Source organism: Perognathus longimembris, chromosome 1, assembly GCF_023159225.1.
Source record: "Perognathus longimembris pacificus isolate PPM17 chromosome 1, ASM2315922v1, whole genome shotgun sequence".
In the NCBI taxonomy this organism is placed as follows: Eukaryota; Metazoa; Chordata; class Mammalia; order Rodentia; family Heteromyidae; genus Perognathus; species Perognathus longimembris.
This window is the reverse complement of record NC_063161.1, coordinates 107,766,116-107,788,754: the sequence shown is the minus strand read 5'-3', so window position 1 is coordinate 107,788,754 and position 22,639 is coordinate 107,766,116. Positions and strand designations below refer to the sequence as shown.

At 51.5% G+C, this 22,639-nt stretch overlaps 1 protein-coding gene across 12 annotated transcripts in view; it reads left to right on the top strand.

The window, feature by feature from the left end:
- The first annotated feature begins 954 nt into the window (after positions 1-954).
- The window catches only part of Wnk2 (WNK lysine deficient protein kinase 2), a 123,077-nt gene continuing 101,392 nt past the window's right edge, over positions 955-22,639 (top strand). For all 12 annotated transcript variants that reach the window (XM_048342473.1, XM_048342899.1, XM_048342818.1 and 9 more), the window contains exons 1-2: positions 955-1,185; positions 1,724-2,430. In XM_048342473.1, coding sequence (XP_048198430.1) covers positions 1,726-2,430 — 705 coding nt within the window. In that variant the 5' untranslated portion in view covers positions 955-1,185; positions 1,724-1,725. The remainder of the gene's footprint in view (positions 1,186-1,723; positions 2,431-22,639) is intronic.

Sequence of the window (22,639 nt, the reverse complement as noted above, 5' to 3'; positions counted from 1 at the left end):
CTCTGGGTAGCAGTTGGACTGGCACATGATTCTCTCTAATTGTGAAGGCTTGGTATCTTCTCTGGCTTTTATGTCACATGAGTTGTTTTGTGCCAAAGCCTCCAGGGCCAACGGCCGATGGGCATCCCTTCATCTTTGAGCGGTGTATCTGAAAGGGTGCCACATTGGGGAGTGGAGTCTGGAGTGAGAACACTGACATCTCCCTTGTGTACTGTTTTCCTCTTCTGGGTCCAATGATGTGTGTCACAGTCACAGGGTCATGAAGGATTGGGTGATATATTAGTTCAATTAATTCAATTGGGTAAGATATTAATACAAGGCAGTGCCTTAGAAGTCAGTTATCACGGTCACAGCCAGTGTCCTCTGTAATAGGGTTCGGAGATGCCGAAAAGAGGAGCTTGCTATGGGAATCAAAGAACAAAAGAGAGAAAGAAATCACTGAAGGCTCCTCAGAAGAGGTGGCATTCTACAAGGCTGGAGGAAAAACGCTTTGTTTGGATCAAGGGGCTTCTGGAAGCCTCTGTCCGTATCCCCATCCAAGGCATCCCCAAGCACAGCCTGACTCTGACTGTAGTTAGCTCATTATGCTTTTGAGTTCCTGAGGGTGGAGTATCTTGGGCTGCTCTGTAACTTTGTCTATCCTTGTCTATCCAGGTTCCATGACCTGGGGTTCTGGCTAAAGTCACGAGGAGGAGCAGAGCCAACTGCCACTTCTTAGGGAAAAGAGGGTCCTCCATGGCTGACAGCCCTGCGGAGCATTCCAAAGAGCTTCAGAACCAGGTGCCTGCCTAGAGCCAGTAGCCGCCAGCTGGGCAATGGGAACCCTCCTGCAGGTGGCCCAGCGCATCCGCAGCCAGGTGGGCGTGCCAGGCCCCGCCCCTCGCGCCGGCCTCGGGGGGCGGAATTAATGAAGGCCCCGCCCTCCTCGCGCGCCGGGTCGGAGCGGGTGCGGGAGCGGAGGCGCGCGGAGCCGGCTGGAGCACGCGGGAGCGCGGCCCCGCAGCCGCTCGGCCCGAGGGAGCAGCACGCAGGAGCCGAGCAGCGCTGTGACTCCCGCCTTAGCGTGGACCCCGCCCCGGCGCGGACGCGACCCCCAAGCGCGGACCCTAACCCTGGAGCGCGGCCTCGCCCGCTTCGCTGGCCCCGGCCACCCGGCCGCGGGCATGGACGGCGCCCGCTGGTCCTGTGAGTGCCGAGCCCTCCCACCCGCCGCCTTTGTGTGCGCGCTGCGCCGCCGCAGCCCCTTCCCCGCGCGCCCCTCCCGAGCCCCGGGCCCGTGTCCTTTGTGGAGCCGCAGCCTGGCCGATAGCTCCCCTCAGCCCCCGGCTTCCCAGTCCTCCCTGCAGCCTCCTCGGGGCCAGCCCAGCGAGCTCCCTCCTGGGCCAGGTTGGGCTGGGCACAGGTCTCCTTTCTCTGGCCTCCGGATCCCTCCGGTAGCCCCTCCTGGCCCTCGGGGACACCCCGCCAGTCTTCCCTCCTAGACTAGGGACAGCCCCGGGCAGGCCCTCTCCACGGCCCGGAGTAGGGAACGGGCATCTTCCAGTCCGAGGCGCCCAGCTCCATCTGCAGCCACCCCCCTCCCCCCGGGGACGGCCAGGCAGGCCCCCTCTGGATCCTGGGCTGGGCAGGGCGCGTGCCCCGGGGAGGCGCTGTCTCATTCCGAGGCCCCGGCAGGTGCGGCGGGGCTAGCGCTCACGAGGGCCTCTGTGTCCTTGGCCCGCAGAGATGGACGGCGATGGCGGCCGCCGAGACGCCCCCGGCACGCTGATGGAAGCCGGGCGCGGCGCGGGGCCCACGGGCATGGCGGAGCCGAGGGTGAGGGCGGCGCGGCTCGGGCCCCAGCGCTTCCTGCGGCGCAGCGTGGTGGAGTCGGATCAGGAGGAGCCACCGGGCCTGGAGGCAGCTGAGACTCCGAGCGCACAGCCCCCGCAGCCCCTGCAGCGTCGGGTGCTCCTGCTTTGCAAGACACGCCGCCTCATCGCCGAGCGCGCCCGTGGGCGCCCCGCCGCCACTCCCGCTCCTGCCGCGCCCGCAGCGCCACCGGGCGCTGCGGGGCCCCCCTCGGACCCAGGCCCCGATCTCGCAAGTGCGCAGGAGCCCAGACCAGATCCCACTGCAGCCACAGCCACAGCCGCGCCGGCCCCCGACGGTGGTCCACGGGAGGAGGCGGCAGCGGCGGCGGCAGTAGCAGCCGCAGCCACCACCCAGGGGGACGCTGGATCCACCGAGACGAAGCCTGAGCCCGGGCCAGCACGCAAGGATGAACCCGAGGAGGAGGAGGATGATGAGGATGATCTCAAGGCCGTGGCCACCTCTCTGGATGGCCGCTTCCTTAAATTCGACATCGAATTGGGCAGGGGCTCCTTCAAGACGGTCTACAAGGGGCTGGACACGGAGACCTGGGTGGAAGTGGCCTGGTGTGAACTGCAGGTGAGGGTGCAGCCCACAGGTGGGCTTGTCAAAGAGTGGTGCGTCCTTGGTTGCGTCCTTGTTTCTGCACTGGGCTTTAGGGATGATGGGTGGGATGGGGGGCAGTTGCTCAGTATGTCATCCTTTGAGTGGGTGGCCTGCAGGACGCAGGCCCCGTGTGTGGATGGCCTGTGGGGGAACGTTTCTGTACCTGCACAGGTTGGCTTTTTCCAGCCTGCTGTGTGTTAGAGGTCAAGGCTGGATGTAAAAGTGTTTTTCCTGAGTGTCAGTGTAGTGTGGGCTCGGGAGGGGGGCATTTCTAGGCTCTGTCAGCTCTGTTCCTGGAGCCCTCCTAATCCACTTTACTGAGCCAGTAGAGCCGGAAGACCTTGTGGGGGCTTCAAGGTTTGTGTCTGGTGCCTTAAGATGGTTGGAAGCTCCCAACTGTCCTTAACTTAGCTCCTTCCTGTGGCCTGTGAGATGTGAGTACTCTGGCTGTGGGTACCTAAAAGGGCTTCCTCTGTCTCAGGGGACTGTGACTCAGGGGTGGTGTCTGGAGGGACTCTACTGGACAAGGCCTTGAAGCCCTCCCTGTAGCATCTGAGTGCTCTTGAGGACTCATTTGTTCACAAATTGGATGTATGAGAAGTCTTAAAGCTATGCAGTAGGTATTTTTCTTTTATCTTTCTTCCTTTTTGTTTCGTTTTGTTTTGTTTGTGTTTTGGATGCAAAGGCTGTGGCATGCATTTTTCATAACCTTGCCCTCACGTTAGCTGTGTCAGCCCTGGCCTTGGAAGATTATATAAACGGCAACCCTAGCTGTCCTGGGCCAGCTTTGGAAGAGGAGACAGCTCCTGTCACAGGGGGTGTTTACAGGCCCTCCCTCACTGGGGAGGGGGGGAGGAGGGCAGCTGTCAGGCAAGGCGTGCTGGGAGTGCTGGCTAGGGTTGTAAGCCTACCCCTCTGGCCTGTAAAGTTAGCTGGCCTTCCAGGGCTGACGCAGGCAGAGCAAGTGGGGGCAAGCTGGGTGCCAGGGCCACCAGCCACACTGCAGGATGGCTGCATTTTGGCTTAGAAATGAGATTCAGATGGTGTGTCCTCCAGCCCCTGAAGGGTGACCTGCAAGTGTGCAAGCTGGGCTGATTTAATTTGATGGGTGTCAACTGTCATCAGCTCTCCTTTCAAGACAAAGAACTGCAGAGGTGTTGCTTTCCTACAGCCCCTTGATTGGAATTGTGGCTTTTCACGATAGAGACAATGGTGTCCTTCATTGGGGGCTGAGATGTTCCTTTTTCCCATATCCCCACATGAGAAACTCTCCTTCCTCTGTCCCACAAGTTCTAGGCCTTGCACAGAGGTGGCCTTGATGATGCAGAATGGGGGTGGGAGGATGGGGCAAGGTGCATGGTTGAGAACCTCAGGGCTTGCTAGTGTCCTGCTACATGAGAAGGTAGAAAAGAGAGAGGCTATGGAAAAGGAGAAGGTGAATCTTGTTTCTGGGGAATGGCACGAGCCTTGGCTCTTCACCTGCCTACTCTTGCCAGATGGTGTGGCTTTCTGAGCACCCACTGGCACTGCCACTGTGGAATGTCACCGAGGGTTGAGGACGAAGGGTGCTGCAGCACACTGGGTGTGAGCCTGCTGATCAGCTGAAGCATGCAGGCGCATAGGACACTGAGCTTGTGAATTCCCCTTCCCTTTAAGGAAAGGCCAGCCGCTCTGTCTCTGGGTCTGCCCTCTGCTGTGGGCAGGGAAGCGTGTGTGTGTGTGTGTGTGTGTGTGTGTGTGTGTGTGTGTGTGTGTGTGTGTAGTGGGGCCTGGCCTCTGTCCAGGGTCTTTTGCTTAGGTAGGAGTGAGAAAGCTAAGGGTGGCTTGTGGACTATCGTGCTACATCTTGTTGGGGGGGTTACTAAGGTCCCCAGCAGGAAAAGGTGCTGCTCATGTTTGCTTCAGGCCCATATGCATCTCATAGGGTGGGGCATTGAGGGAACAGGAATGAGGACACTGATCTGGCATAGAGAATGGGGCACAGATTGACTGCCGAGCCCGGAAGGGGCCCACCAAGGTATCCTGTGGAAGGTGATAGGTGAGTGTTCCTTCATCATGTATGTTGGCTTTGTGCCTACGGAGAGTCCTTCTGGTCTATAGTGTGGAGATGTGTATCCTGCACCTTGGTTCTCACATTTCCCAACATCGGCAAGGACTTCTGGAACTTAGTTTATATGGTGGACAGAAGCCCTGTGATAGTGTTGCCAAGACATTTGGCGGACTCACTCTGGGCCTCTGCCTACCACGTCCTTAAACTCAGAGAGTTTGTTTACCTGGTACCTATTGTGTACCTTGCCTCCATAGGCTGTGGGTTTCTGTACCTACATGACTTCCCCAAAGAACTGCACTTCTCACTGGCTCTTAGGGTCCCCTGCTGGGGAGTGGAGACACCCCAGTTTTATAGTGAATGACTTAGAGGACATCTGATTTTCCTCCATGGCTTAGTGCTCAAAGAGCTTTGTAGGGAGAGCTTACCTCACATCTAAGGACAGCAACATGTCTCACCTCCTGAATCCTCCAGATGCCCAAAGAAAATCGAAAATTGGACTATTTTTTGAGAGGAGGAGACTATTTGAAAGTGTTATCTTCTTGTCATTTACTTTATTTTATTTATTTATTTTTTTGCCAGTACTGTGGCTTGAACTCAGGGCCTGGGCACTGTCTCTGAGCTTCTTTTGCTCAAGGCTAGCATTCTACCATTTGAGCCACAGTGCCACTCCCAGCCTTTTTTGTTTTATGTGATACTTAGGAATGGAACTCAGGGCTTCATGCATGCCAGGCAAGCACTCTACCACTAAGCCACATTGCCAGCCTTGTTATTTATTTATTTATTTATTTATTTATTTATTTATTTATTTATTTATTTTTGCCAATCCTGAGGCTTTGACTCAGGGTCTGGGCACCGTCCCTGGCTTCCTTTGCTCAGGCTAACACTCTACGACTTGAGCCACAGTGCCACTTCTGGCTTTTTCCATTATATGTGGTGTTGAGGAATCGAACCCAGGGCTTCATGTATACGAGGCAAGCACTCTACCACTAGGCCATATTCCCAGCCCTCTTTCTGTCTTTTTTAATACTTAATTAGAGATAAGAGCCTCATAGACTCTTATCAGCCCAGGTTGGTTTTGAACTGCAGTTCTTAGATCTTAGTAGCTAGGATTACAGGTGTGAGCCACTGGCTTCCAGCTTGATTGAACTTTTATTCTCAGTGCCAGAACATCTTATAGTAACAATGAAGAAGGTAATATGCCTCCAGAGTCCTACCTGTCCTCGTTCTCTTTCCTCCTTCCCATGTTTTCATGGTTGTCTTTGGCCAGCTATGGTCTCACATAGACCCTGCCCTGTCAGAGAGCATCGTTGGGTTCCCTGTTGGCTCTTAACCCCCTGTCTACCAGAGTGAGTCTCATTGCTCTGGGGGGACATATTTAGTCAGTAAGCCCCTCCTCTGGGGTTGAAGACTTGAGACTTGCCTGGTGTGGTATGGCCACATAGTACATGATGAGGTAGTTTGACTAGTTTGGTAGTGTGGTTGCCCTTTGCTCATCTACCCGTGTCAGTCAGAACAGTGGTGTTGAGCTTTTGTGTTTTCCTTGCTGTCCTTGGCTACCTGGGTGGTTGGGCTAACACTGTCTCATGTAACTCACAGCTCTCTCTTTTACTTGCTGGCCATATGTCCCCAAGAAAATGGAGCTGAGCCAGATCTAAGCCATTGTCCAAGAGCCTGTTGGAGATGGCCTATACCCTTTCCTCACCCTTCCTGTCTTGCTGTGTCTCCCTTGGGATCCTAGAAAGGGAGTGTCGTATCCCCACACTGGTACCAACTCCCTCCTCCTCATTGTCCTGCTTTCAGGAGACACAGGGTCACGGGCTCTCTGTGCCAATGCTCCACAGGAGGCCATTGTTGCAAACCAGGAGCCTGTGTTTCTAAGGTGATTACTAGGGCCCTGTGCTGGGCATGAGGGGAGGGTAGTCTCTTGCCTTATGGGAACATTCAGTCTTTTACCTTCAGCTCTGAGTACTTGCTTGGCCCTGGCAGAGTGGTTTGAGTCTAAAACAGGATGGAGCAGGGGCTGCTAATCCCAGTTCCACTGAGCCCAGCCCACTAGGGATGCAGGTCCTCAGGGTTACCTGATCACTAAGGTGGGTCCTACTGGTGCACTATGTGAGGTGATTCCCAATTTATGTATCAGCTAGACATTCCATACTAGGGATGTCTGTGTGCCATTGCCTGGAGTGTGTGATGACCAGAGTGACTTGTGCTTTGTGCCTGTCCCTTCAATGTCTTCAATGGATATCCCAAGTGCCCCACAGTCTGTCCCATGACTGTGGAGGTCCCTGCTGTGCCTCTGCTGTACTCAGCTGCATTACCATGTGGGGTCAATACCACCTCTAGATGGGCCTCTGGCCTTGAGAGCCTGAGTGCTGGAGTGCAAGGACCCTGGCGAATGCCTTTTCTGCTGTCATCTCTGCCATGGCTGATGTGGAAAGAAGGGATGGGAGGTGATGAGTTACCATCTTGAGTACAGAGGAGGTAGTAGTGCCTGTTTGCAGGGACACGATACCCTGAGAAGGTTCAACCTGATTTGTCACCTCCTCCCCCTCCTCTTTCTTTTTTTAATCTACTAAGTGCCTAATATTGGAAGAGCTACAGTTTGAAAATAGTACATTGGCAGTGCTGTTTGTGTTCTTGAGTGAGATGTCACTGATTGAAGTTTTGATTGGGTTGGAGAGAAAGGCTAGCAGGTGCTGCCTGCCCAATGCCTGTGGAAATGGCTGTTCCCCCTGATGCAGAAATGTAGGCACCTGGCATTCAGGGCCTGCACCTGCTCCTAAGTGTTGTCTTGAGGTGTGTGTGGTCAGGGAAGTACTCAGTAATGATCATGAGCAGCCTAGGCTGCATATGCCATTGGGGGGAGGGAGGGTAGGAAGTCCAGAGAAGTCAGGCCCCCGGGTTTGTTCCCTATGGGAATTAAGTACTCTTGCAGCTGAACATGGGAGGGGGGGTGAGATCAGGAGGGACTTGGAAACCTTGGCCTTTGGAGGTGCCTGGCTGAGCCTGATACAGGACCAAGTTGCTGTGGGACTCAGGGTGCTAATCCATCCATCTGAGACCTAAGCCAGGCCCCAGGACTGTGTCACATGTGGGATTAAACTGGCTCCTGGGCTTCTTTGCTGCCACTCCTGAGCTGGCATTTTCTCAGCCCTTGTGACCACAGAGGAGAGGGAGGCAGCGGGAGGTACCTCCTATAGCACTAACACCAGAACATTCTGTGATGATGGTAATATCTGTTGCTGTGTTCTATGTGTTCTGCCCTGCCAGGCATCCTGAGAACCCGTGCCCTTGATTTTCCTTGTGTTGAATGTGGGCATAGTAGCCGGGTGATAAAACTGAGTCCCAGGTGACATAGAGGTGGTCACAGGGACGCTAGACAGACCAGGTGGGGTTGGGTTGGGCTCCATTCCAGTTTTCAGAGGGGGATGAAGGGACTGGGAACATACCAGGGTGCCATGTGACTGGCACATGCCTTGTTCTGGAACCATCCACAGAGAACAGGATGGGGCTGTCTGGGCTGTGAGGACCCGGGCTGAGTGATGGCAGAGTTGTCAGTATTGGGTTTCTGGCAGCAAGACAGCCCAGGTCAGATCCAGCTCCTGGGCACTCAGCCATCTGGAATTGGTCACCTAGAATTGGTAGGCACTGAGACTTGTTCCCCAATCTACTTCTTGGCTTCTAGGACCACTGGGGGCTTTCTCAAAGGTGGGGCAGGGATGAACTGCTAGCCAGAAGATAACAGAAAAGGAAGGGGGAGTAGTTGGTGTTCCAGAAAGTTCTAGAGGCCTAGCCCTAAGCCCCAGGCTCAGCAGCCAAGCTGGTGTGTTGTTTGACCCAGTAGGCAGTTGTTGACCCTGTAGCTGAGTTTAGGCTTGGGAACACCACAGTGAATAGGACAATGCCTGACCCAGGGATGCCATTAGCAGAAAGAGCTAGGACAGGTCCTTAGGAGGAAGTCTGCAGCAGGAGGAGTTAGCCATTTCTGTTGCAACAGCCATGTAGGAGGCCCTAAGTTCGGGGCCATTGCAGTGTGGAGGGTACTCCATGGAGCCATCATGGGAGGTTTTGAGCAGAGGCTGGTGAGGGCAGACTGAGCTCTGACAAGGTTCCTCTGGCTGCCCTGAGGACAGTTGGCAGATAAAGATAGAACGAGGAGGCAGTCAGGAGACATGGCCACCGTCTATCTAGGCAAGAAAGGAAAGGGCTACCAGGGCAATGGGGGCTGATTGTATTTGAAGATAGTGCCAGGTTTACAGCAGGTTACATTTGAAGGTGGAAAAAGTAGGAGTAATCACGATGATAGATACTGGGATGGCAGGAAGCAGATTGTCCCATATGTTCAACATTGACTCGGCATCTTACAGAAGCTGAGGATGTTTTTTGAGGAGTGCTCTTACAGACAGAACTTATCTACTGGGGTTGGGAGGCAGCTCAGGAATAGACAGGTGGATCTTGAGCCCCAGGGAAGACTGGGCCTTAGTCAGACTAGGGAGGCTGATCTAAAACCAGGAGGAAGTTCACTATGCCAAAACTATTTCAAAGTATGATTCACACAGGCAGGGAGGCAGGTTCTGAGGTCTATGTACAAAGTAAGAAAAAGGAAGTATATTTTCTGGTGAGAGAGGATTGCTGTGCCTTCCTTTGGAACTTCTCTCCTTGCCCTCTGAGCCCTGTGGCTAAGTAATCATGGCACGTCCACAGTCTAGGCAGGCAGGCAGGCCTGCAGTACCGGGTGTCTGGGGCTTGTCCTGAGCTGGCTACTTGCCTTCCAGAAGGCTCTTCTTCACCTGTGGGTGTGTCTCTTGGGCCTTGTGGCTTGGGCCTAGCTTTAGGTATTGGCTGGAGGATGCCCAAGGTAACTTCATGGGGCTCCAGGTTACTGCTTTAATGGAGGAGAACTTGACCCAATCCAGCAAAGTTTGCACTTGTGTATCTGGGTCTCCTTTGTGGTCTGCCCTGGTTGAGTGGCTGTGGTGGGACCCTAGTGTTTACCAGAAGTGGTGGGAAGTGGGGCTCAGGATTTTTTCAGCCAGGTAGGCACCCCTAATAAGGATCCTGGCCACTCTTGGCCTGGACACACAATCCCTGGGCCTGGGAGGAAGGCTTGCTGCATTACTAGTGAGTAGCATTAGAAGGAACATGACTTTGAGAAACTTGTTTTACCCTTTTGTGCAATGGGGAGGGTGTTGGCTGGCCTGCCAGCAGAGCACACAGCCACTGGCAAGCCAACCTCCTCTTACCTGCAGCATAAACCGCTGTCAGCAGCAGAGAGCCTGCTGTGCCTGGAAGGGATGGTTGCTGAACTATGTTCCTCTTGGTGAGACTGATTGGTGTGACACTTGGCCCCTTGTGACACCTGGCCTCTTGGGCAACAGGCAGAGCTCTGAGCACCTGAACTGTTGTGGCCTTATCACTTCACTGGAGTTGCAGATAAGAAAAAGGTGTGAAGGGCAGCATCTGGGGATTTTGAAAAGCAAGATGGATCTGGACCTGCACATTAACAATCCTGGGCTGTGTTTGGAGAATCCCATTTGGGCAGAGAAGCCTAAGAAGAAAAGATGGTAGAGTTTAGTGATCTGAAGATTATTGCAAATTTCCAAGTTTCTGAAGTTTCTGAGTTTTCAAACCCAGTTCTGTTTCTGGAGGGCCGAACTGCAAGGATTTCCTGGAGTATTGGATTACTGCCGGTAATTCAAGTTAACTTTCATTAAAATATGTTAGAACTTTTTGGAAAAGAATAAAATTGATCAAGCATGGTATTGGTGTAAAGGTAGACATATCAATGGAACAGAATAGGAAGGCTAGAAAAAGCCCTACACAAAGTCAGCTGATAGAGAATCAAAGGTATTTCAAAGGAGCAGTCTTTTCAACAAATGGTGCTGGCTCAGCTAGATATCCCCATGTAGCAAAACAAATCTAGGTGTGGCTCAGTGGTAGAACACTTTCCTAGCATGTGCAGGACTTAGAGTTTCATCCCCAGTACTTCAACACATACCCCACTACCACCACTACCACCACCAACAAGAGTAGTATAAAGTCTGGAAACAGACCTCATACTACTCATAAAATTGATTTGAGATGGATTTTAGATTAGACCTAAATGTGAAACTCAAAACTATAAAATACCTAGGAGAAAACTTTGAGTTTGTCCTTGGGTTTTAGATACAATAATACCAAAGGGACAACCCATGAAAGAAATACTTAATAAACTGAACTTCACTAAAAGCTTGTCTGTGAAAGACACTGACAAAAAGAATGAGAAGACAAGACACAGACTAGAGGAAAGTATTTGTAAAACATGTCTGATTTTTATCCAGAATATACAAAGAACTTTTGAAACTCAACAATAAGAAGCAACCAGATTAAAAATAAAAGTAGGTCAATGATGTAAACAGATACCTCACCAAAGATAATATCCAGATGGCCAATGAGCATATGAAAAGATACTTAACCTCGAGTTGCCAGGGAAATGCAAATTAAAACCACAGTATATCCCACTAGACGCCTGCTGGCCTGGTCAGAATCCAGACGCTGATACCACCAAATGCTGGTGAGGACACAGGGCCACAGAGGCTTCCTCCTGACCAGTGGTGGGAATGCAAACTGGTATAGCCCTGTAAGGAAAGACTGGAGGTTTCTTACCAAACCAACCATGTTCTTATGGTGCAGCTTGGCAATATTACTCCTAAGTACGAACCCAAACATGAAACATTGCAAATATGCTCCCACAGAAACCTGTGCATGGGTGGTTAGGAGGGCTTTATTTATAATTGTCACAACTTGGAAGCTACCTAGTGGATAAACTGGCCTATCCAGACTTTGGAGTGTTGTTGACAACTGGAAAAATAAGGAACTGTGAAAAGACATGGGACCAGGTGACAAACGCTCACCTGGAAAACACCATTGCTGTGAATGTCTCTGTGCAAGTGGTCCCAGTCCAAACCATGGAGATAAAGCCAACTACCAAACAAATAAATAGCAGTGGCTGTAAGGAGCTGGAGAGGGAGAGGGCTGGCACCGCAGGGCAGAGAAAAGTTTGCAGGTGGTGAAACTGTTCTTATGAAGTTACAGTGATAGCTGTGTGGTATCTTTTGTCCAAACCCACAGCACACAATAGTAAACCTTAAACTATGAGCTTTAATGAATAATACTTTGCTTTGGCTCATTGATTGTAATAAATGTAGCACATTAAGGCAACACCTTAGCAGTAGAGACAATTGTGTATGGGGATATAGGGAACTCTGTTCTGCATGCTCAGTAAACTTACAACTTTTCTACAAAGCAGTGGATTACTTTTTAAAAAAATCAGAGCTACACCAAAGCTTTCAGAAATGAAAAAAAAATCTATAATCCAAGCAAATAAAAGTCACTTTTATTTTTGTATCATACCTTTTACTTCTTACATATACTTTTTTTTTAAGCTAGAGTTGTGAGCACCAAGTATCACAGCTATCTAAGATTTTTTTTTGGCAGGTTCACATTTGGAATCCTAGCTACTCAGGAGGCTGAGATCTGAGGATCACAGTTCAAACCTAGCCTGAGCAGGGAAGTCCACAAGACTCTTATTTCTAATTAACCACCAAAAAGCTGGAAGTGGAGTTGTGGCTCAAGTAGTAGAGTGCCAGCCATGAGCAGAAAAAACTAAAGGACAGCATCCAGACTCCAAGTTCAAGCCTCTGTACTGACACAAACAACAACAACCATCTTTTTATTTGGTTTTTGCCTTTGGAAGCTATTGCCTTCAAGGGAAGGATGGAGTTCTAGGTTTACTCCTAGTCTTTGCACTGTTGTCCTGGTTCCAGGATGCTTTTCCAGAGATGCCAGCTCAGCCGTGCTCTGGGGGAAATGGGCAGGGCTAGGCAGAGCCTCTTGAGTACAGCGAGGGGCCCTGGGTTAGGGGCTCCCTGAGTACGTGCTACTGGGCCTCCACTGTGTGGTATTGGTACCCACCTTCCCTAGCACCTGTCCTGGCTAGCCCCCAACGGGCTGTGGCCCTCACCTAGCATTCAGTGGTGAGGTCTGTCCAAGGAGGCTCCAGAAATGGAAGAAGTAGGCATGAGCATGAACACTATGTTACAATGACCAGGGGACCATCAGTAGGGAGAAAGAACACCAAGCTCACTGCCTCCAGTCCTGGTGGGTTTGCCTAGGGCCACTTATGTACATAGCTTCAGGAGCCTCCTGAGCAGAGAGATCCCAACCTGGATCCTACAGGAAACATCTAGAATCTTGGGGTAGGAAGGGAAGAGGTTGATTAGGATACTTTGTTGGGTGCTGAGACCTTCATGTGCATCAGACTTAGATCTTATCTTTCAGAGAGGAGAAAGGAGGCTCAGATAAGTGGTTCCCATCCGAGGTTGCTCAGAGAGTAGTAGCAGATGGTATAGTCCATGGACTCTCCCCAGTGAATGTTAGGTGCCATGTGGATTGAAAGGGTGGCTGGTCACTAGGTAGATTTTGAAATTTCTGGGCTGGCAGGCCTCCCTGTGAAGATGCCCGATATATTGTTAAGCTCTGAGAGTTCATAGTAGACATCAAACTCCTCCTCCTCTTCTTGTAGTCTACCAGTATCTTGGAAGGTCAGAGTGGGTTGAGGAGGGTTGCTGGTGGTGAAGATGTTACCATGGTGTTTTTTATTCCATTGAAAGAAATGGGGCCTCCCATACTACCCATTGCTGCTGATGTTGACAGTGCTTGGGACTAGACTTAGAAAGCTAAGGGTCTTACCCATGAGTCCCTCACCTACCTCAGGCCAGAAACTGCCCTGGAAGGATTTTCTCTCTCCATTGTCCTCTCTGACTTGGTTCTGTGATGGCTTGTTCATGGTAGATGGGCTAGGAAATGTCTCAGGTATTCGCCAACCACGATGAGCAACCTGAGGTCATGCCAGAGTCCAAAATCTTAGTGGCAGCTCAGCAACATTGATGGGGACATGAACCTTTTCCTCTTTCTCTTCAGCTGTGTGGGCAATTTGTCTCCAGTCTTGCTTGTTGCCTCATATTTATAAGAGGGCTGCCACAGCTCCAGGCATCATAACCACATTTGAAGGCAGGAAGCAAGGCAGAAATTGGTTGAGTAAAGGCCTAGTTAGCCACAGGCCCATTTCTCAAATGGCTCTGTCCATGTTTTAATTCATAAAGGAAAATAGCAGTGATCCTCTTTGATCTCTCTGACTAGAGCAGAAGCCTGTGACCTCCCTAGCTGCAGGGATATTTGGAAAAGGTGTGATTTGCATAACTGGTTTTGATCTGTGGCCCGGGGCTGAGCACTGTGGGTCCCTGTTGGTTTCTGTTGGCCAGGTGGGGGTGACAAGCTGTGGGATGATGGGAGGTACCTGCTAAATCTATCTTGGTTAACTCCTTATTGGGGGAGGGGGGGGGTCAGTACTTGTGTGTACTCTGTCTGGGCTTGTCTTGTAAACAGAACTGCTCATGTGCCTGAAGTACCTGGGTATGCCTGCTTATTATGCCTGCTTACCCCACCAGGACTCTCCAGGCACCTGCAAGTCCTGAGGCTTGTCCCTTCCCTCCAGTTTCCAGCTGTCCACTCTCCCCCCTCCCCTATGTACCAGTCTAGATTCCAGTTCTCCCAACCTTTCATCTTGAAAAACTTGAACTCACTGGGAGGTTGGAATTTTCATTTGTGAGTTTTGCCACTCCTCCTCTATCGCTGTATCTCTCTGCACATGTCTCTTTTGACCCATTTTTTTTTATTCCTCCATGAATACTTACTTCAGCTGGTGTCTCCTGACAGGAACAAGGACACGTCCCCACAGAGCCTGATACAGCGTCACACCCAGAACCTAACTGCCTAGATCCTGTTAGATGTGTCTGCGTGTGACTCTCGCCTCCCAGCGACGCTCTTCCTGGTTTTCCCTGTTTGAGTCCAGGATCCCTTGTGGCGCCTGATTGTCACTTGTATTTTAATCTGGAACAAGCCCCTCCACTTAAAAATTGTTTTTGTTGTTATTATAAAGGTGACGTACAGAGGGGTTACAGTTACATAGCTGGGCAAAGAGTACATTTCTTTTTGGGCAATGTCAAACATCTTTCCTTGTACTCTCCCAGTTTTTCCCTCTCATGTCCACCCTCAAGTCATATAGTTCATTTTTAACATAGCGTCCAGTGAATACCACTGCTGCATTTGTTCACCCTTTGTCCTTCCATTTCTGTGCCTCTGTTTCTTCTTTAAAGACATCTAAATGAACGAAAAGACAAAAAGAAAAGAAAATGAAAACTGCCACAAAGGAAAAAAACAACAACAACCTCTTGTTTCCATTTCCTGGAGTTCATTTCACCTTTTGATTATTATTGCTCACCTTTTGAGGGCTCTGGGCCAGTGATCCGACACATGGGCCCAACACTCGGTCTATCTGGAGTTTCTGCTCCATGGTGCTAAATTGTGTGTTTCTGGAGCAGGTACTGTGCATACAGGTTGCAGAGTGGTCATCTGCTCTATCAGGGAACTGGAAATAACCCTGTTGACATGTCAGGCAGGTCAGCAGCCTGACAGGGCATCCTCCTGCTCTCTTTCTTTTTTTTTTTTTCTTTTTTTGGCCAGTCCTGGGGCTTGGACTCTGGGCCTGAGCACTGTCCCTGGCTTCTTTTTGCTCAAGGCTAGCACTCTGCCACTTGAGCCACAGTGCCACTTCTGGCCATTTTCTGTATATGTGGTGCTGGGGAATCGAACCCAGGGCCTCATGTATATGAGGCAGGCACTCTTGTCACTAGGCCATTTCCCCAGCCCCCTCCTGCTCTCTTTCTGAGGTAGTGGCAGGCAGAGGGAGATGAGGACATTGAGTGTCCTGCAGTGGTCAGTGTCACAGGGATCTGCCTGAATCACAGGGCTACATTGCAGTTTGAGGTGGCTGGTCCGGATGTATTGCAGGCTCTTGCTGTTCTGGGGCTCTAGCCTTTGACTATTGTTGAATTGTTGGTGCTGCCAGGACCCTGTGTTTGCCTAAGAGCCGGGAGCTGCTGCTAGAAGATCTAGACAGGAGAATCCTCTGCTCCTGTCCCTGTCCACTGGCTTCCTGAGGATGTACATGGAGCCCAGCTCACTGTGGCAGGTCTAGGGGAGAGCTGAGTTTGGTACCTCTTCCACAGCCACCTGTTAGCCCTGGTTCTGCTCTGTGGGAGGAGTGAGGTGGTACCCGTGCATTTGGCTTTGAAAAAGAAGTTACCATAGATGGGCTATTTGGGGGAAGAGTAACATGACAGGTACTAGAACTTGATGTGAGAGGAGCTCTTTCCTCTGACCTGCAGTTTCTACCCTACTCTGTGTTTTTGGTTATAAATTCTTGCACAATTGTGCTGTGACCTTGACATCTTTGCTGATGTATGCAGTGATGAAGTATCGTTGCCCCACCGAGGCCTTCCTGCTGCACCCAGCCCTGCTTCTCAAAGCCTGGGCTGACTGGGCAACTTGGCTCCAGCTCACCTTGCTGTGCAGGCCTGGACCATTCCCCCCTTGCTGGTGGACTCCAGGTAGATACAAGGCCTGGCTCAGCCCCTACCTTGTGCCCTTCAGCTGGGCACAAACTCTCATACCTCCAGGCTGGGCCTGGGGCTGCCATCCTTATGTAGGCCTGAGATGCCAGGCAAGCCCCCTCATGCTTTGTGGCATGCATTTTCTCAACCTAGCTGGGTTGGGGCCACCTGGATCTGCTAGAAAGAGCCTGAGACCTGAATAGCCACTTTTGAGAAAGTGGCTATTCTCCCACCTGTTCTGATGGCAATAGGGCTGGACTATTGCATGTTGCTTTTTTGGGACTTAAGACATCCCTACATGGCCTTGCTAGTCAGTGCCTACAGGATACCTCCCCCCTGCTTGGCGTCAGGGACACTGAGGGATGTCCCAGGGAGCTGTTGTGTTCTTCAAGCTAGCCAGCAGTAAAGCCATGCCATCTGCCTAGACAGGTCTGGGAATTTCTTCTCTTTAATTAAGAGGATTGAGCAAGAGAGTAAAGTTCAGCGTTTTTGAAAGAATCTTAAAAAACAAAAAAAAAGAAGCTGTAAGCCAAGCACTGATAACTCACACCTGTAATCCTAGCTACTCAGGAGGCTGAGATCTGAGGATCATGGTTTGAAGCCAGCCTGTGCAGGAAAGTCCATGAGACTCTTATCTCCAATAAATTACAAACAAACAAACAAAAAAGCTAGAAGCGGAGCTGTAGCTTAAATGGTAGAGTGTTAGCCTTGAGCAAAAGAAGTTCAGGGACAGTGCCAAGGCTCTGAGTTCAAAACCCAGGACTGGCACCACAACAAACAAACAAAAAAACGGAGCTCTAGAGGGGAGCAAGAAGGGTACAGCAGCCATAGCAAGGGGCTGGAATGGGGGAGAATTTGAGTATCTGGCCTCCACCTAGAACACAGAGGCTTCACAACACCCTCACTCCTATAACCTCTTGCACCTAGTGTGATTCCAGTCATCAAGTTGTTGCTAGATGAAGGTCTCCTGTCACAGCTAAAAGACCTGGAGTTGAGGTGACCAGCACCAAAGGCAGGATGCTGGGAGTTGTTTCACAGTTGGTCTGGTTTTCTGTGTTTCTGGAAGGGACCACTTCTGTCTGTAGAAACCCAAGATTCTGTACATGGCATGTTTGGAGGTGGGAGCAGGCTCAGATGCTAAAATGATAAGAGGTATTGCTTTTTCCTTTCTTGATCCCTGGGAATAGTCAGTCTGTGTATGGCCCCCTTTTCTCTCCAGTAAGAACACATTCACATGGAATGACTAATGCCTTGCTCTGGACTCCCAAGGACTAAGACTGGGTCTGGCTTCCTGTGCTTGGCTGGATGCTGCTGACTACCTATCTACTACTGAAGCCACTCATTCTGCCTGTGGAGCATGAGCATTCTCACAGGCAAGAGAGCTAGAGGCTAGGCGGGACCAGACCATGTTCTGGCCCTGGTCACTCAATACTCTTGAGAGAGGGAGGGTGGAGAGGTACTGCCTAGTAGCTCTTGTTGCTTCCTTTTTTTTTTTTTTGCCAGTCCTGGGCCTTGGACTCAGGGCCAGAACACTGTCCCTGGCTTCTTTTTGCTCAAGGCTAGCACTCTGCCACTTGAGCCACAGCGCCAATCCTGGCCATTTTCTGTATATGTGGTGCTGGGGAATTGAACCCAGGGCTTCATGTATAGGAGGCAAGCACTCTTGCCACTAGGCCATATTCCCAGCCCCTTGTTGCTTCCTTTCTATGGCAGAGCTCATGGGAGCAGGCGCTCTGCGTGGCCTGGCTGGCTGCTATCCCTGGGCACTTTGTGCAGAGAGCCACAAAGTGTGGTTGAAGGCTTGGCAACCACTTCCTGATGGCTTGAGCCTTTTCTCCTCTCTTTCCGGTGGCTGCAGGCCCTGGGCCTTTGTGTTTCTCCAGTGTTTAGGACCTGTCACTCACCTGTGCCTCCCCCTGTCCTAGGAAGAGCCTGCTTGGCTCGTGTCTGGCCCCTCTGAAATCGTCTGTCAACCTCTGTAAATATTTGATGACGGCAATGATAGAGAGACAAAGACATGCTCTGTTCCCTGGAGGGAGAGAGATGGTGACATTGGAACGTTTTGGCTTTGCCGGCTGCTTCCCCAAGTGGTTTATGGATGGCTTTCCAGGCAGGCTCTTTGTGTCTATTCACTGCAGGCCAGAACCAAGCCCCTTGGCTTGACAGTATGAGCAGGAGGTGGCTGCCAACTTCCCACCTGGAAACTAGGCTGGCCATGAGAGGGACCAGCCAGGCTTGAGGTCATTGTGGGGTCCCAATCTTCTGACTTGACCTGTCCCTGTCCTCTGAGTAGGCTTGGGTGAAGAAGAGTTGACTTGCATGTAGCACAGGCCTTTGGCACTAGAAAAGGCCCCATGCTCATGGGCTTAGCTGCTGTGGGCATGTCACATGCTCCTGGTGCCTTGCTCCCTTGGTCTGAAGCTTGTCTCCCTGCACATCCAGGTGTGATGCCTTCTGTGGATTCTACACGTGTGTGTGTGTGTGTGTGTGTGTGTGTGTACTTGATTATATGCATCCATCCATCCTAGGTTTGCATTGCTTGCTAGGGAGCAGGCCTGTCCTACAGATGCTTCTGTGGGAATGACAAGCCCTTTGAGAAGGACTTATAGAGGGGCCACCTGTCCCTTGAAAGGATTAGGAGCTGCCAGGAGCCTCAGGGCTCCACTCTGGGGAGGGAGGAGTATGTGCATGGCTGAGGGCCTTTGGACAAAAGCCTGTACCACTGTGTTTCTCTTTCATGTGGGTGGGGCTGGGTGGGTCTCTTGGTGTAGTCTGAACCACAAAGGTGAAAGCTGTGACTCTGTGTGTGTGTGTGTGTGTGTGTGTGTGTGTGTGTGTGTGTGTGTGTGTGTGTGTACTGCCCCTGAGCTCTTTTGCTCAAGTCTGGCACTCTATACCACTTTGAGCCACAGCCCCACTTCTGTTTTTTGAGTGGTTAATTGGAGATAAGAGTTTCACAGGGACTTTACTGCCTGGACCGGCTTTGAACCATGATTCTCAGATCTCAGCCTCCTGAGTATCTAGGATTATAGGCCATTGGTGCCCAGCTTACTTGGCCTTTTTGCTCAGACTAGAGCTCTATTTGAGCCATTCCTCCACTTACGGCTTTTTACTGGTTAATTGGAGATAAGATTTTCTTGGATTTCTCTGCCTACTCTGGCTTTGAACCATGATTCAGATCTCAGCCTTCTGAGTAGCAAGGATTACAGAAGTAATCCTAGGCAAAAGCTGAGACTTTTAATGGTTGCTGTGGTTGCAAGTCTTCCATGCCACCTGTGAGGTTGTCAGGTTGTAGGGACATCTATGTGTGTGCAGGTCATGCTTATTAGAGAGCCATAGTCAGAAAGAGTAGAGCATGGTGGGGCTGATGACATAGAAAGCTGTCTGTTCTTGGCGGGGGGTGAGGGGGATGGGGAGGGTGGTGGAGTGAGACATTCCCTTTTCCCTCAAGGACCAGGTCTAATGACATCTACCAGACATCTAGGCTAGTGTCCAAATGGCAGCTGTCAGAGGGAGGGGCTTTCTGGGGCCAGTGTCCAAACTTGGGTAGTGCTAATATGAGGGCCAGGGCATGCTTGGGCTCCCCCATGTCTGGAGAGAGCAGTGATATCCCTTCTGGAGGGTCTGGGTTCAGAGCTTCCTGGAGCTGCAGTCTGTCCAGGGTGAGGGAGCCTGAATTGTCCCTTGCTCAGGACTTTGAGGAGCCCTGATGGACAGGGCTGGTCCTAGGGTATTGCCCAGCTGTCAGGGCTGTGAGTGGACAGGGGGTTGCATGGACAGATGGTCCCTTGTGGTGGCAGCAAGAGTGGTAGTATGTGGAGGAGACTGGGCAAGTGGGATGAGTGGAAGGAGTTGATATCTGCTTCTTTCTTTGAAAGAATGACAAAGCAAATTAAAGCTGAGGTACTCTCTGGCCCATGCTGGTCATAAAGAAGCATAGAAATGGAAGGAACTTACTGAAGGTGGAATCAACCTGGCTGTGGTACTGGGGAAGAGTAAAGAAGGTATCCCTGGCCAGGCACTTGTGGCTCATGCCTGTAATCCTAACTACTCAGGAGGCTCAGATCTGAGGATTGTGGTTCAGAGCCAGCCCAGGCAGGAATGTCTGTGAGCCTCTTAACTCCAAATAACCACCAGAAAATTGGAAGTGGTGCTGTGGTTCAAAGTGGTAGCTAGCCTTGAGTGAAAAAGCTCAAGGATAGTGCCCAGACCCAGTCCCTGAGTTCAAGCCCCACAACTGACCAAAAAACAAACAAACACATATCCATGACCTAACGCCCATAACCTGTCTACATGACACTGTCCAGAGCCAGAGGACCTCTGCAAGAAGTGGTGTGGGGATGGAAGGAGGGTTGGAGAGGTTGGCCTGAGTATTGGGTGGGCCTGATGTCATTCCCAGTGGGATGGCAAAGAGAAAATGAGATGTAAGCGTGGAAGATGGAACAAGTGGCCATGAGGAGCTTTTGGAAGCTGAAGGGAGCCAGCCCCCAGTGAACCAGCTCTGCTCATCCTTGGTAAGGCTGCCAAGTGAGAATGGCTTCCCTCTCTGGCGTCCAGTTTGTGAACCTAGTGTGGTGGCTTGGAGAAATCAGTGCAGCTGGAGGCTGTCCTGATTGGCCAGCTATGCAGCCCCAGGGACTGGAGACAGCTCAGGGCTAGATGTCCTGTAGAAGAGAAAGTCTGGAGGGCTTCTTGAGCATAGCTTATAGCCTCCTTGGGAGGAGGTGTTTAGTACCCTCTGGATGTTCTGAGGTGGTGCTGAAGGGCCAGACCTCACTCAGGAAGTGTTTTAACTTACCACCTTCCTGGTCAGGGAGCCAACAAAGGCTCTTGTAGGACATATGAAGACAGAGTTTAGGGATGTGTGCAAGGTGCAGGGAGTAGGAAAGGCAGATGTCAGGGGACTTACTCCCCCACTTCCTGCATCTAGACACTTGCAATTCCTGATATGGACAGCTGGTCTGCAAAAGTGAGAGCCTCCATAGGGATGAAGACAGAACATCATCTTTTGTGAATGTGAGCTCCAGGGGGTGGCATCTTCTGAGGGGCAGTGACCTCAATGCCTGAGGGCAGAACTGCACTGCACTAAGACTGGAAGCTAGCTGGGTTGTGGCTAGAGTGTCCTGGAGTGCCCTGGTCCCCATTCTAAACACATAGGAAGCCCAAGGGGCCAATTGTAGGAGACAGCAAGAGAAGCTGGTAGCTCTATCCAGAGGCAGGTGCTGACCTTGAGCCCTCAGCGCTTGTGTAGCAGTGAGGACAAAGAAGTTCAGTGACATGAGCAGGTGAGGCTTTCTGTCCCCTGCGGTAGCAAGTCCTTAGTAGCACTGGATTCAGGAACCTGGAAAGCCAGGGTCACAGGGCTGGTGTGAAGGAAGGGTACATTGGACCTGGAGCCAGACAAGGATGCTGGGCCCAGCTGACTGCCACACTGGTGGTTTGGAAAGTTTGGGATCCCACAAGCCCTGCACTATGGGGCAAGATTGGAGACCAGTGGGTAGTGGAGCCAGGGCTCTCTGGGAGGAGAAGTTGGGGCTCTTAGACTCAAGTAAGTATTGTGCAGACATCTGCCAAAGACCCTATTTTCTTCCTTTCACTTGGAGCTCAGTTTTACTGCGGAGTGAGCTGTCTTCATGGCTGTATCTGTAGATGAGGTTTGTCAGTGCTGGGCCAAGGCACAGAGGTTGTGGCCAAATGGGCTCTGTAGGGCTCACCTATCCTAGTGTCTGCTGTACCCCTACAGTGCTACCAGGAATGGGGGAAGGACACTGTGATGAGGACAGGGTCTGCTGAGTCTCCATGTCTGGAGGACAGTCAGCCATGATGGGCCACAGCTGGCATCAAGCCCTACCTCAGGCCTTATCACCTGAGGGGGTTTCCCCGAAGGACTAGCTCACTCTGTCTCTACTCTCCCAGCGCCCTCTCCACCCACTCACCTGCTGGCCTAGTTCCTGGCCCTCCAATCCTCCTGGTTGCCTTCTCCATTCTCCCTTGACCCCACCTGCTCTGTCCAACCTCTCTGTCCCCTTGTTCCTTCCTAGCCCCCTGTCTTCCCCAGACTCCTCTCTATCCCTCTTTCTTCCCCAGCCCCCTCTCTTTCCCTCTGGTCCCATTTCTGTCCTCTGTGTTCCTCCCTGCCCCCCTTTCCTCCCCAGTCCCTCTCCAGTCCCCCTCTGGCTCCTTGCCTCCCCAGCCCCTTTTCTGTTCTTTTGCCCCTCCCCAGTCCCCTCTGGCCCTCCCTGCGGCCTGTCTGGAGCCTGGTCTCCATAGCAACAGTTGCTGCTGTGGAAGCTGGCGCCTGCAGAGCCTCATCCTGTGGGGAGGTATTTTTGGCACCGCTGAGGGATTTTATTTTATCTTTGGTGTTGACTTTTACTCTTTGAGTGGCACAGAGCTGGGGTAGTGCTGGAGAAACTTCACTCTGGGCATTTCCCAGGGTACCTGAGATCACAGGGTCTCCAAGTGTAATGTGGACACTTTTTGGACAGAAGGTTTGGTCCTCAGTTGTGCCAAGAGTCCCAGGACACTGTAGAAATGGGTACTTAGGAGCACCAAAGTGAGTTGAAGCCACAGACTGACTGACCTTGGCCCCATGTTGGTCCCCAAGCCACTATTTTGTAGGATTCTGCCCGTGATTCAT